At 38.8% G+C, this 15,511-nt stretch overlaps 1 protein-coding gene across 1 annotated transcript in view; it reads left to right on the top strand.

Moving 5' to 3' along the window:
- The window catches only part of PARD3B (par-3 family cell polarity regulator beta), a gene marked incomplete at its 5' end in the record, with an annotated part of 406,028 nt that overhangs the window by 230,722 nt on the left and 159,795 nt on the right, over positions 1 to 15,511 (top strand). The window contains one exon of the mRNA XM_084264986.1: positions 6,201 to 6,245. Within this exon, the coding sequence (XP_084121112.1) occupies positions 6,201 to 6,245 (45 nt within the window). The remainder of the gene's footprint in view (positions 1 to 6,200; positions 6,246 to 15,511) is intronic.

Genomic DNA, 15,511 nt, shown 5'->3' with positions numbered 1-15,511 from the left:
GTAAATATCTCAAAATATAACCAAATAAGGACCCAGCAGAGCTCATGGAGATTACTCTTCAATTTCAACAATGTTTTGATTCAGATACAATTAAAATAATGCAATTTGGGAGGTGCCTGGTGAGAGTTATGGTACTAGCAGGACAAAAAGTGGTTTGGTATCTTAAAATCATTGTTTGTTAACCATGTTGTATGCATGGAATACATTTGTGGGGCTGCTTTGAGTAGAAACCAACTTCAGAACGGCATTCAGGTTCCAGTTAAGTTCATTACAACATTAATGAGAAAATGGAGAAGACAGTGTCTCAGAATTCTTAACAGATTTTTCAACATTACTGGCTTACAACAGTAATTTAACAAATCCTATCTTGAAGAGAAAGACTTTTCAAAAACATAAGCATCATGGATTTAGGAAAAACTATATTGCTTATGGCTGTGACTGTCTTTGGGATCAAGGGCCAAGAGGGATTTTTTAAATTACTCTAGCTTATGTCATTAGTAACTTTCTAGTAATGTCAGATGAATATTTTCTGAGACCACTCTGTAAAATAAAATTTTAGAGATTAACGTGACATAGTTCTCATAGTTTAAATAAATTTTGAATTTCTTTTTGTACAATCTATAAGCAGAGAATAGAACAGTCGTTTATTAAGTGGTAGGGACGGAAATGAGACGGAAAGTAGGTTTATTCTGTGAAAAGAAAGGCTTTTAACAAGGTCAATTCTGTTAGTTTTAAACCAAATCTGTGCTGATGCAGTCGAAGGGAGGGTGGAGCTGTGACTTGAAGGCAGAAGCGAGCAGGAGGCACTATCAATTCCTTGTACTGGTTTTATAGAAATCACATGAGATGCAAGGAGCAGCCTGGGAGCATTGTGGGAGCTATGATGGTGAAAAAGCTGAGAAACTGGTAACACAAGTTTGATGTGGTAGTTTCTTACACTGCTTTAGTCTAAGTCTAAAGTGAGTTGATCTGTTAATGCACTTAGCTAATAAGTGTTAGGGGGAGAAAATAGGAGTTAAGTTAATGTATAGCTACTACAAGAATCAAAACACAGTTTATGATGAAGTAACTTTAGAGAACACTTTGCTATAAATCTGTTCCCTATGCTTGTCTTAAATCTGTTCCCTATTAATGTTTTCAACCAGTGAATGACAGATCAGATTAGGAACTTATGGTTTAACCCTAAGAGTATGGAAGAAGTGTAGTGACGTGTGGGGGAGCTGGATCGGTTTTAGCCCAGTACTGGTTCTCTGGAACAGAGGTAAGAGAAGATTAGAGAAGACAAAGAGCAGAAGCTGTGGTGGTCTCAATTAGCAGTTTAACCTTCAAGAATGAGTGGCTGTTGCGCCACCAGAGAAAAGTGAAGAGTTGTATATATCCTGCTGGCTGGGAAACTGTAAAACAATGTTATTTTCTGCCAGGAGAAAGCCTTTTATTTATAGGTAAATGTGTGCAGTGGACAGCATTGACTGTACTGCTTGTTCCTCAACAAGTAGCAGTAACAGTGAATACAAGCTTAGGTGTTTTCATTCTCATGTGCTGACTCACAAGATGTATCCTTTAGAGGCCTTCTCCAAATATAATTGAAGTATTACGTCAAGTTTAACAATTTTTTTCTGAAAAAAAATAAGAGGAGAAAACCTTGTACTGGTGAGAGAAAGAATCCAGAATCTTGGTTTGGATGTGAAATCTTTCTGTCTTTGAACGTGCTGAACAGACCATCCCAAATGTTGTGTTAGATGCCATTTTGGAAAAGGTTTCCTTTTTTACTGCGTAACTTACCTTTGGCCCTTGTGCAAGCTTTTTTGGTAGTCTCACTGCTTTTCAAGTGAATCTGTCATGGACTTACAGTCCTTCAAGAATGAGTAGCTGTCAGATAAACGTGTGACCCCAGGATAGAGAGATGGGACCCTTGTATGAAGTTTCACTGTTGCTATAGAGGGGAAAAGGGGGAATTACTGAAGGAAAATACTTTGACAGTGCAAGTTTACCCTACAAACCCATGTGTTTTATTGCTCCTGTGGATTTTGGTATAAAAGCCTGTGGTCTTTGTACGTTACTACAGGGCAAACCTAGAACAGCAAGCAGTGTTTTTTAAGCAATGGTTGTGAGCCAACATTTGACATAGTTTTTCAAGTGATTTATGCTGCTCCTGGATGTGGAAACACTTCACTAAGGAAAAAAAAAAACCACCAAGGCAAAAGAATTATGTCATTGGCTGTATCATTACTAAAATTAATTAACAATGCAGTGCCTTCATTATGATGAAAGGGCTGGGTAAGGATACAGTTCGTCAGAAAAAACAGTTTGTAGCTTTGCTTTATTTTCATGTGTTTATACCATATAAACAGATGGATTCTAAAAATCACAGAAGTATCATTTGTATATGTGGTTTGGGAATACAGCCCTTGTTAATTGTTTAACATATAAAAGTAATTCTGTATTTGGCTTCCTATAAACTATTAAAGGTATCAGAGGATTGTTGTTTTTTCTAGGAAATTCTTTGATGTTTCAATCTCTCTTATTATTTCTCAGTAACTGTAATTTTAATCCTTGTTTGCTTCTTTTCTGAGTGCAGACCTGCAGCTGGTTTTCAAAGGTATGTGTCACTTTGTCCAGCAGAAATACAAGTGGTTTTCACATGTTTAGAAGATTTTAAGTAGTTCTTAGTCAATGTGTAAGCTGATTTTTTTTTTTCAGAAAAAAAGGCACTAAGTTGAGCAGTAGTAGTACCCTGTATCTTGTGAATGGTCATAACTCCTTGTTTTGGAGGAAAATATTACAATGGCACAGTTATTGAACTGGGCAAAAGGAGAGGAATTGGTTACCACAATTGGTAGCAGCATTGATTTGTGCTGGTTTAAAATATAGCTGGGAAGTTTAACCTTGTCAAGTAAACCTGGACTGGATTTTGACACAAACTTTGATGCAGTACACAAGACTTGATGTGTACTAAACCATTGAAAATCACCCAATTCAAATCAAATGTCTACCTTGATTATCTTGTGTAGGGCACTGAATTGGCAATCAAAAGATCATATGGAAGGACATGGATGTGGTTTTGGGTGCTTTTACTGTTGTTGAACAGTACTACTTATTTTTTTAAAGGAAAATGGCACGCTGGAACATTACCATAGGAATCCCTCATACATCTGATTATTCATGGCATAGAGGGTTGGGGGTTTTTACCATTTGCTGTGGTTGTTGGCATACCTTTTTATATAAAAATATTAGTTGTTTTCTATCAGCTGTAAAGATTTGTTTGTTGTAGTAATATTTCATCTTTCATAGTCTGTGGCTTTGCTACTCCTCCAAATGTCCATGCTTTTATTAAATATCTGTAGAACTTCTGTCACTTCTCTTTCAGCAATTACTTTGAGTACTGACAATGAATATGTAACTGGCTTCTGTGGTGAAAATGCGGTTCCTAAATTATAGATGTTCCTTTAAAAGAGGTAGCCTATTTTATACTGTCAACCATTAATAACTTGATGAACTAGCATTCCCTGAAGTTCCAGGGACATTTCAAAATGTGACGTATTTGATTTAGAAGTTTTCATGTTTGCAAATGTGTTACTCCCTTGCATTGATTCTTCCAGGATTTTCATGTTTACGGTCCCCAAATGAAGTGGCTTTATTTTCTTTAACGTTTTGCATTTAACAATTCTAGCTCAAGAATATATAGTCTTTCTAGTGTCCTCATAAAAATAGTTACAGTTGAAATTTTGTTATAAATATTTTCCTTTAACATGAGTTTTTAGGGTAGAGAGTATTTTTTCAAGGTTAAAATCTTTCAGGTGCTTTTCTGCAAACATAGGCTAACACTAGTAGAATCTTAGAACTTTCCACTTAGCTCCTGCTTTTTTCAAAAGCCAAGGAAGGTAGCTAGAGAAATGCTATTTTTGTCATAACTGAATAATCACGTGAATTTTTAACATGATGCAGAGCGGCGTTTTCAAATGCTGTTTTCTGGAACAGGGCATCTTAGTTCCTAAATGATATCTTCAGTTAGAAGGTTTTCAACTTTGACATACAAAATACTTATCTCCTGTTAGCCTTTTCCTTCTTTTATGTTGTTTTCTCCTTGTCATTGTCTAAGCATAATATCCCATGAAATTAAAAATACCCCGTGGAGGGGCACATGTTTTGCTCAGACCTTGATAGAAAACTTTTAATTTTTGCCTTTCTCACATTCTGTGTGTGTGCTTAAACTCATAATGCTAACCTAAATTCTGGTAAGGTTATTTTTCATTTTCTAATAATTATAATCTTCATTTTTACCCTCCAGTATTAAATCTCATTTTTTCATGTGAAGCTGGTGTGTAAGTATGATTAAGTTAAATGGATTTAACCCTTTTAATAATGTAAAACTTAGTTTCAGGGAGACCAAGTCACCTGCATATTTTTTTTTTAAAAGTGCCATGAACCTTGGCGTCTTTTTTATTGTAAAGATCCTGTGTACTGTAACATAACCTACTCCAATTAATTATCATATATTAGAGTGGTTGCCATTAGTGACTGCCATAATTAAGGTTGCAAATCAGTTTCCTTTATAATCCTTTGTTTTCACACAATCATAACTTGTCAAAACACTAACCTTTGGGACTGAAGTTTTCCATGGTGTTTCTGCTCAGAGCTAAACTTGGGGAGAGGGAGGAGTAAAAGTAGTTTTAACTTACAGCATTCTTGTAGCAAATCCTCGTCCGATCATTTTGCATTATAGGATCAAACCACATAACAAGGAGGTAAATAGTTACCATTTCCAGGGACTAAAAGTCTAGAAGAAAGGTTAAAGGACACACAGTACAGAACTGCCTTGAGTCTTGGTTGCACTTCTAATTTTGGCTCACGCCACTGCTGTTTTGTTTTGCAGCATCTCTGTGAAATACTGCAAACAGCATTATGGGATTAGCATCTGCATCCCAGAACAAAACTGCCCTACTTGAATTTCACTTATCATCAGGTGGCAATCAGATTACCAAGGTGGAGAAGTGATAGAATGGTCAGTTGGGGATTCATGATTCCAGTTGTAAGTCCCAGTATAGAATATGATGCCTTTTTTTGCAGGGGAAAAGCATCCCTAGAAGTCAAGTTGGGAAGTAGTACAAGGATACTTCCACTGTGATTATTTTCCCAGTAGTAGCTTCTAAATGTCAGTAACTACTGCACTGCTCTTCCTGGGTAGAAAACAGCATATTCCTGTATCACTGCAGATAGCCCTGTGTGTAAACTTTTGCATAGTGGTCACCATAAAAGCTTGTATAAGTTCTTCTTTATAGTTTTTTTTTTTGGTATGACTTGACAATTTATTTTATCATATAAAGAGATCACATTTTAAGGCATAATATAAGGAGTGCTTGGGCAGGCAGAGTTGAAGGATAAGCTTTCAACCCTAACATTCATTTCCTGTGCTTGTTTTATCATCCCTAACATTACATTAGCACCATTTCTTTGCATAGAATTCATTTTAAGAAATGGTGATTGGGTCTTCCCCTCAGCCCTCTGGGAGAGTGTTTTAATTAGTTTCTTGAGATATATGATAATAAACTGAAGTACAGTTACTGAAGAAAGATTACAATTTTTGTTACATTCAGAAATTGCTCCTCCACGAGTCTGTCTGCAAACTGTTGCTGCTGTAAATGTCTGTCTCTGTAAGATGTGAAATACTACAAAGGTGCAGCTTACAGATAAAATAAAATAAATCATAACGTAGGAAAAAAGCATAAACCTTCCAAAAGATCAGCTTTTGGGAGACCAGAGGGGTCTCTGCAGAGGGTCTATGAGTCAGTGAGATGTCTTGCAGATGGGAAGGTTTCCACATCTGGATTCTTTTTACCAGCTGAGGTCTTTGATCTGAAAATGTTACAAGTCTCCTATGCCCTGTGATTTGTCTGACAAGATGAGTTATTTACAAATGCGATTGCTCTTCTGACAACTCAGTTTTGGGTGTGTAAGTGCTGAGGTCCTGATCTGTAACCCACGAGGACTGCTGGTAGTCCTTTTCCTGGTTTCAGTGGGCTTTGATTCAGATACTTGGACTTTGAAGCAACCCAGGTGGATTAAGAAAAAAAGGCTTTTTACAAACAATTATAATTTAAAGATTTAGGGTGCTAGTTGTCTGAAATGATTTGGCAGTGTTTCAAAGGCTTGTGAACTTATGTAAGTTTCTGATCTTTGTGTCTTTTCTTTTATTTCTCCAGTGGCAGATGAAAGCAAAGTTGGTTTGTTGGCTGGACACAGATCGGGTAAGCTGTTTGCCTGTTTTGGAGGAAAAGTCAGCGACTCGAAAGTACTGTGGGCAGTAAATAAAATCTTACAGAATAAATAAAAGCTTACAGAAACTGTGGTGACTAAAAGAGTTGCAAATGAAGGCATTACTTTGTATGCACTGACTCCAGGTTGTATAGTGATGAATTAGGGATTGCTCTTTGCCAGGCAGTGTATGTAGCTGAGGCGTTTGCAGGAAAAGCTGTAACTTTTTTTTTGCAGTGCAAATGGTATAAACTGAAGAAGATGCCCTTTCAAATAAGGGCAAGTGCAACGTGTCTTGTAGAGTGTGGAATCTTAAACAATGTACGTTTTGAAAAATGTAAATATTCCTGGCTTTTTGTCCTTGCTCTGAGCTTACGTTTCCATTACCAGGAATATTGAAGATAACACTAAAAGAAATTCTACAGATTTAAACAGAAGAATGTCAAAGCTTTTCCTTTACTTGTGCTTGTGCAGTAGAAATAACTTATTTTTTTCTTGAAAGGTTTCAGGCCAGAGTGAGAGAGAGTAAAAAAGCCCACACTGCTGTCGCTACGGTACCTATTAAATACTTTACTGAATCCGTTCCACACCGTGGTACTGTACAGCTTGCAGGTCTTGTGTTATAAGAACTTTCAAGAAAATGTCATGTAAGATTGTAATTTTTCATAAACCCTTGGTAAGCTGATATAAGAAACCTTAAACTTTCTAGAAAATTCAAGTTACTCAGCAGCCTCTTCTGGTGTTAGAAAACCCTGAAGCTTCAGGCCGCTTCTTTGCAGTGTGATTGCGCGTTGACTTTCTACCGCTTCGATAGAACTAAAAAGCCGGATTCATGTAAAGGAAGGTCAGCTGTGAGATTCCTGATTGCTTATGGTATTCCTTCCCTGTGCAACTGGGTGTTCTTCAATTCTCTGATGTGGATTTTCCTTATCTGAAGACCTTTTCCTGAACTTAGTAGACAAATTCTTTTTAAATATTTCTGGCATCTTTCCTAAGCCTCTGAACTTCTTGGATTCTCTTTCTGAATCAAGGGGTAGTTCATATGTCTTGTAACATTATCGCTCCTGGGGAGAAAAAAAATTCCTTCAACTTTTTTGTTTTGGGAATGTGAAAGCTTCAAAGAAATGATCTTGTCAACTTGAAGAAGCTAGGGCTGTCGCCCTTGATATTTTTTTTTTCTGTGCAGAAAAATTACTGCAAACATTGCAACATCATGCAGTTTTCCAAAGATCAGTGGAATTCACTGCTATCAAAGAATATTGGAAGGAAACCTGGTGAGATCATAACTCGCCAGCAATCTGTTGTTAGAGGTACATTAAGCTTTATAACATCACTTTTAGCAGCATTTGATCTTTCTTCTGCACACTTCTCCAAATTCTTGGAAACAGTGGCTTTGAAAATTTTTCTGTTTGAAGAACCCTAGAAATTTTATATGAAAATGTGCACCCATTCTTACTGAACCTTGGCTTATTTGCTTTACTTACCCTTCACAGACTTCTTTACATGTACCTAGGATCTTTTATTCCTAGACTAAAATCAGCACCCAACAGATCACCTAAGGAATAGATGCACAGACCCTACAGGTTGTTTCTTTTTTTTCCCTTTCAGCATAAAAGGAGCTAGCTAACCTCTGAGGAAGTTGGAGTGTTAATGATTTTTCTTGTTTCTACTTTAAATACTGTTCAGTTACTGTTGAAAATTGTTTCTTCCCTCTCCATGTTTAACTTCCTTAACCCTTCATAAAGAGAAATCAAGCAGCAGTTTCAGTTCTTTCATTATTCCATCCAAATAACGTATTTTAAAGGTTTGTTCAAGAACATGGCGTTCCTTTTCTCTGGTCCCTTTTTTCTGTTTTGGAATTATATATCATAGTCACATCTTGCTTGCACTTGGTCACATCATGTAACACTTGTTTTACCATAGTTCATTGCGCTTCTTTCTTATAGGTACCTTTTTAAAGAACAGGCTAAGGGAGACGTTGCAGCTTCTAGTGCTGGGAGCAAAACACCGTTATTTTCTCATTACAGAACATAGACTTTCCATCCTATTCTAGACTTAAGGAAATTAAACATTTTTTCTCTACAGAATTAATTATCACCTTCTAACAATCAATGCAATTATCCCTTCTCTTCTTCAACATGACTTGTTCTATGAAACACGCAGTTGAGTATTTCTCTCTAGGGAAATATCCTTTCAATTCCTTCTGGGTTAGCGGCTCTTCAAGCACGTAGTCTCATCTTTTGCTACAGCTACTGTATCCCTTGCATATTACATGTAGCAGTAGCAGTAGGAGTTAGTAGTGGGCATTCGTTTAAGAAAACCTTATCAGAATTCTGCAGAAGACCAAGGCCTTAGAAGGATCTGTAGCTGTAGCCCCATCTTACTGTGTTTTTATATATTACACCTGCAAATAAAAGCTCCTTCCTCTCCCCTCCTTCTGCCTCCCCCCTGAAAAAAAAAATGACCCTGAGCTTGGAAGAGTGTTCTGTGGCAAGAGGGCTGGAGACTTGTTCCTGTATTTCACCCTCACAGAAATGCATCTGTGAGTTCTGGTTCTCACAGCCGGCCTGTCCTTCATCTTGCTGGAGGAAAGCCTGCTGCAGTGCATACAGTGTTCTTCCTGTTGGAAATGTTTTCCACAGTAATGTTAGCAGAAGCACTGGAGTGCTTTACTGTTGCAGCCTACTCGGCCCTTTCTGGAAAGGGCCAGGGTTAAGGGGGTGTGTGCGTAAAGCATCGTCTTTGAATCCTCTCAGGAGGAATTTGTCCTCTGTGAGCTTCTTGTGTGATCATCAGTTGTATGTCCATGTGCCCTGAACTCAACTCTAACGATGACAATGAGAAGCAAACAAGTGGTGCCTCTATCGTAAAGCAGTGAAGATCCCTGAAAATTCACAAAGATGAAACATCAGCAAACTTTAGCTCAGTTTTTCATGAACTCTTGGCTTTCTAGAAAACTGATTCCGGGACAGCTAGGTAGAATGCCCTTCATAAGGAAGGGCAAGACTTTTGTACATCATATATAACCTGTTTAATATTAAATACTGAAACTGAGGACTGAATTCTTTGCAGGTATTTTTTTTCTGAAATTCTTTTTTGTGTGTGTGTTCTGATTTACTGCTTATAACACTTTTAGTATGTATTGACTGTCTGCTGAGGTCTCTGCTGACAAAGCTCTTTCAGATGATGCAGTGCTGGAGAAAAGCTGATGAGTCTTTCTTTATGAGCTCTGACATATTAATTAGCAAAATGGGCAAAAAAGCTTTCCTATTTTTATTTTAATGTCACTAGACCATGCTTTTGGCTGGGATTATGTTTCAAGACAGTTTTGAGACAAGATGAGTTGAAGTTCTTATTTTCTTGCTGGCAGCTATGTGAGGAGCATGTGAGTGGGCTGTGGATTAGCAGTGGGCTGTGGATTAGCAGTGGTCCTGCCAGTGGAAGGGGGTTGGGACGCTGATCCTTGGGGTCCCTTCCAACCCAGACCATTCTGTGATTAGTATCAGCAAGACTGAATGATACTGGGGTACCTCTGTTACTAAGCAGAATTTGAATTAATGCTGTATGGCAAGAGGTGCAGGGTTAGAATCTGAATAGGAAAAGGGCCACTGGGATAGTTTGAAGGATGCTTCTCATCAAGTTTTGTGTATTAACATCAATTTTGCTGACGGTGCAGTTACCGGGTTACTGTTGGCTATGGTTGGTGCTCTGGGAAAGAAGGCTTGAAGAAATAGGTGCAGAGCTAAATCCTGCAAGGTCAGGGCTTTGATGGCTTTTATAAGGTCCGAGTCCCAGCACATCTGGTAGACACTCCAGACTGTACTGCTTTGTATATGGGTAACTGAGTTGTGGTGAAACTGGGGTTCATATTGGGACTGGAGATAGTTTGGAATGTGGTAAGTTAAAGGTCTTGGTGTATCTCTGGATTGTGTAATGCCAGGCTGTATTCTGCATTAAAGAAACTTTACTGAGATTTCATTAAGGCTAGGATGAGAATTAAAATTGTGGTTGAAGAGTTAGGCTTATTGGTAAATTTTATGTGACCACCTAGAATTGGGTATGGAAAGAAGATTAAGCTTCACCATTGCCTTCAGGAAAGGCTCTCCAGCCTATTGTAAAAGCCATGGTTGCACTGGAAGGTGAAGGAAGTCTATATGATGCTAAGATTGCCTCTCTAAAGCCAAAGGGGATGTTCAGTTCACACTTGTAGAGTATCGCAGGGTGAAGTGTGAATAAGGGCTGGGCTAAGCTAATTGCTGTGATTTGAGTTCAGATTTGGAGGGGCAGACAGAACTGGTACCACTGTAGGACGTTTGGCATCTGTTTTGCTTTTGATTTGCAGATAACACAATTATGTCACAGAGGTGCATAGGGAAGTGGTGTTCTCCTCACCACATGCCAGATCTCATCGTATTATTAAATGAGCCTTCACACTGCTCTAGATGTCATTAAAGCAGAGCTTCTCAAAGTGGGCATTGGGTTTAGCACTGAGTTCATAAGGATTTATATAGCAGGTAGATCCACAGTTGAGAGGACTCATGTAAATGGCTCAGCTGCCTGGCATATGCAAGTGAAGTGCCTGTCCAAACAAGGACCTTGCCACTATCTAACTGAAAGTATGTGGCATGTAGAATCTGATACTTGTCTTTGCATTTGTGAGAGAAGGAAAAGGTTGATGTTAGTTCATTTTATTTCTCTTTGATAATAAGAGTGTAATACTTGGCTGTGCAAAGAGGAGTTGCCTACTTTGCAGACTGCAGAATACGGCAGCGACACCTAACCCCTATCTCTGGGCTTGGGTGCTGGAAGCAAGCAACTGTCGCAGCTCTGGAAGTGGTGCAGCCTGATTCTCCCTTAATTCAGAGGGTGCTTGCTGCTGTTTATTTGACATAAAATATCTTGCTACTATGCTTCAGTCCACCCTATTACCCCTAACCCATTCCTATTTAGGCTTGGAATCATTACTCTGTGGGTTAAGTTTGATGCTTTATTGCTGGGAATATTTTTGCAAGATTTTTGTTCTTTTACTGTTACCTTCACTTTGGTCTTTTCTCCCTGGATGATTCTTTTGTTGTGGTTGGTATTATTATTGTTGTTATTATTATTATCCAGGCAAAGTGTTCCTTTGACCATATAGTTCCAAATAAATTGTCATCTGAGAGCCTGTATCGACTCACACAGCAGGTCACTTAAAGAATTTCTTCTTGGCTTCCATTTGGTGAAGTCTAAAGTCAGAGATGTTACATTGAATCTCTTACATTGTTGGGATTTATAAGTATTCCTGGTCCAAACATGAAAATGTTTAGCTTTCATTGCATCTCTGCTTGCTGCTGTTCAGTTTGGGGTTGTGAGTGGGTAGTTTTTTTCAAACACAGCTCATTTAGTGGAATTAGGATGATACATTAATTTACTTAGTGTTCTATGCCAGTATGGATCTACTACCCTTTTTTATAGGAGCTTATATTTTAAAGGGTTTTTTAGTTTTGTTTGAGTTTTTTAATATGTTTGATGGTTTCATTGTTAGAGATTGTTCTAACTATCTATATTGATTAGAGGTGGGAGTGGGGAGGAGGCCTGTTCAACGCTGCCTAGTTGCACAAGAACCAAATGTATGCTGTGACCCAACCTGTCAGACAGGACTGCACAATATTGAACTGGAGGATTTTTGCTTAATGGTCAAAGCCTGGAATTCTGTAGGAATAAATCCCAAGTCTTCAACTTCCATGAGCTCTCAAGAATTGGTGTTGAGGAAAATATTCTTTTGATTTCATCTAGCATTTAGAGTGCTAAACATAAAGTATGTATGTTTAGTTGGAAACGCTTTCATTTGTCTGTGGGAACTTCATGTATTTTAACCTGTCAGAGATAGGAAGGTGTATTGAAACGAGATGAAAACAAAATTAGAACTCCAAGTTTTAATTGTATGATTTATATGTTTTTAGCAAGAGAAGCTCGAACTGGACATTCTGCACACTATTTTCCAGAGGCTATTAAGAATGAGTGTTAAGCAATCTCTGTCCCCCCTCTTCCTTTCCTCCATCAAATCTTAATGTATTTCTACATAAGAAGTTTGATTTTTCACTTGACTCGTGAGAAGGAACACTGGACACTTATCAGTTGTCATGCTCCAGGTGACTACTCTAAATCGCCAGAACTTGCTGTTTTGTTGAATCTGAATGAAAAGCAGCTTTTTTGGTCAAATTTTTTTTCTGAATGCCATGCTGGCAGGTCTGTGTGGCTGATTAGCAGCTCTCAGGATAACCTAGTTTGATGATTCTTCTTTGTTGAGGGAAGCAAGCTCTCATTTTTATTGAGAAGAAGAATAATTTTATGCCCCCAGTAACTCACCAGCTGCAAGTATTCCTTTGACAGCTTTTTTTCTTGTTTTTTGAAGACTTTATTAGCTGTGTGATGATGATTGTCGTGACCCTTTTTTGCTAGGTCCTGAGAAAGTCGTCTCTTGATAAAAGTCCCTCACTTGAGGGTGTGGGTTGATGTTACGATGTTGATCTAAAAGCTTGCTGCTGCCCAAGGAGGCAGTTTTAGTCACCATACCTCCTACCTGGAGCTGCCAGGTTCCTGTTAGTTCTTTTATTCCAGTTCCACAGCTTAGCTGGTGAGATGGTTGAGAGCACTAAACTGAAAGAAGACAGACAGTGTGAATAGTGCAGGGCTTATCTCCTTGAACCACTCAAGTCGAGCTTGCACGGCAGTAGAAGGAAAACCTAGCGAGTGGGTGGATGTGAGGACTGTGGTTTTCAGAGGCAGCTATTAAATCACTTTATCTGCCCTGTCAAACAATATCTTTATTAACTCAAATGCCAAACTTGCATTCTTTTTTCATTTATTTTTACAAAAAAATATTTTACTTGCCATGGATAAAATTACTTCCCCAGTAGCAGGGAGTAAAAAAATGGGAATAAACCTTCAGCAAACTGAAGAGCATCCCTGCTGTCTCATCCTTGACTTGCACAAATCTTCTCTTAAATCACTTATTCACTTTGATTTTATGAATTCTTTGTGTTCTGTGACTGAATCTTAGTGTGCATTGTATTAAGGTATGGCAGAGCAGTGCCCATTGATCTTTCTTTGAACTACAGTCATTAAAGCGAATAGATTTGATCTGCTGAGAACAATAACAAACTTGCAGGAAAAACCCGCTTCCCTCAATTTAGGATCTAGAGCAGAGTTGAACATAGACCAGCTGTGGTATGGATGCATATTCAAGGGTCTGGGATTGAGGTTTTGCAGCATAGAATAGGTGATTTAATGTTCTTCCGTCTCCTGGAGAGGATCCCATGATACCTTTGTGTATTCTATAAATGCCTAGCCACGTATTTCTGCCACCTTTCTCCCTATTGCCAACGTTATTGTTATAATCCTGTGATGAGCTGTTGTGGGGAGCTAAACTAGCAGAAAACATAATCTACAAAAAAGAATAGTGTTATTTTGGTTTAGACAAGGGAGCAGGAAAAAGGGAGTTCAAGAGAAGAGAGAATGATTTTGTAACTGGCAGTTTTTGATCCTGGGATCAGCCTGAGCTGAGAGAAGTTGACTGGGGTGGAGAGGAGGTAGACAGACACATCTGAGGGAGAAAGCATGGATGAAAGAAGATTTGCAGATCTTCAGAGGAGTCTTTGTGTGTAAAGAAAGGAAGTGGGGGAGCAAGTTTGAGTCTCTATTTCTTGTCCTGAAGACTAAACTGGAAGTCAGTTTGAGAGGTTTGCTTAATGGCCAGTGAAACATGGTTTTGTGTGGGTTTGCTTACTTTTAAATGGCTATGGCTGGTTTTTAGCTTTGTTTTAGCTTTGTCCTGTCCTAAGGAGTGAGAAAAGATTGGGCAGTCCTTGGGAGCAACTGAGTCCAGCAGTGAAGGAGAATCTTTTTGTAAGTGTCAGGTGGGAGTGAACAGTCAGGTCAGAAAGGAGGACAATGTTCCATAAGAACCACAGGGACTGGGCAGGGTTTCCTTTAGTCCAGCTGATCACAGAAAGCTGCTGAACCAGAGAACAAATCACCCTGTAAAAGCACATTGAGAGGTTATTTGACTTTGTCTCAACCAGTAAATGTGCATTTTGTGTCCTACAAAAGTGTAGGGAAACAACCGTAGTTTCAACAGCAAAGTCCTTTCCGTGTTCCCACTTAAAGAACAAATGTACCCAGAAGTTGTAAACAACTTGGGCTTCTCTGAAAGAAGCTTGTGCCCTGAAAGTGTACTAAAGATAGATATTTCAATTTGATTCTCATGAAATGAAGCTTAAGAATTCCTGCAGGTAGAAACTCTACAAATTACTCTTAGATGTGGGATCAGATGATCCATGAGGTCTTGTCCAACGTGGTATGCTGTAATTCTCTGGTGAATGCATAGGAAGGGAAATGCCTGCTAAAGCTGTGACATTAAGTTTATTAGAGCAAGATGCTGGAGAGATTCTGGGTGTCGGGAATGCCTCATTTTTATGTGTGGGTAGACTTGGAGTGGAAAGTCTGCATGACAGTAGTGATGGTGTTTTCTCAGAGGAGAAGGCCTGGCCTGGCAGATATCCAAGCTGCAGTCTTCAAAAATAAACAATAGAGCTGAAAGATGTACTATTTTTCCATCACATCTCAGCAGTATGGGAGTTGTGCATTACCCAGTATGAATTGTTGGCATCTAGGGATTGCAAACCGACAACAGCCTGTTTCCTTGGGGAGCAGATTGCTCCAGGAGCAGAGAAAGGGGCAGGAGATTTGTTTAATGTGACCTGGGAAATGTCATGCTCAGCAGTTACCCAACATTACAGCTCCCTTATGATACAGGAATAGAAGCAGTGACTAGGAAGAAAAAAATCGAACACAGAAGAATTTTTTTCCAGCCAAGATACTCATACATTCATATTTCTCCTGCCTTTTTTTTTCCTCTTTAATTTCCTCAAGTGATTCTGGGCATGTTGTGATACTAACTTAGGCTCAGGAGGGTGTTTTAATGTTACTGTTTCTCCCCCCGGTCAGTATTGCTGCGTATTGTTCTGTGCAGAATTCAGTGAAGCAAGTCAAGAGAGTATTAAAATCCCCAGAATGTTCAAGGAGTATGAAATGAAATGAAGTGCAGGCTTTAAATAGTTACAGTGACCACATCCACTTGGCATAAGGCCTGCTGGTCTTTGAAATAAGTGGTCATCTTTCTCTGGTAAGTACGTTGTCTGTGTCAGCTCTCAGTGCACTGAAGGGGAGCCATGCCTGCAGGAGTCTCTATCTGTTGCAAGCTGAAATACTCTCTCTA

The sequence above is a fragment of the Gallinula chloropus genome, assembly GCF_964237585.1.
Source record: "Gallinula chloropus genome assembly, chromosome: 5".
NCBI classification, from domain to species: Eukaryota; Metazoa; Chordata; class Aves; order Gruiformes; family Rallidae; genus Gallinula; species Gallinula chloropus.
The sequence above is the reverse complement of the archived record's forward strand: the minus strand, read 5'-3'. Positions and strand labels throughout refer to the sequence as shown.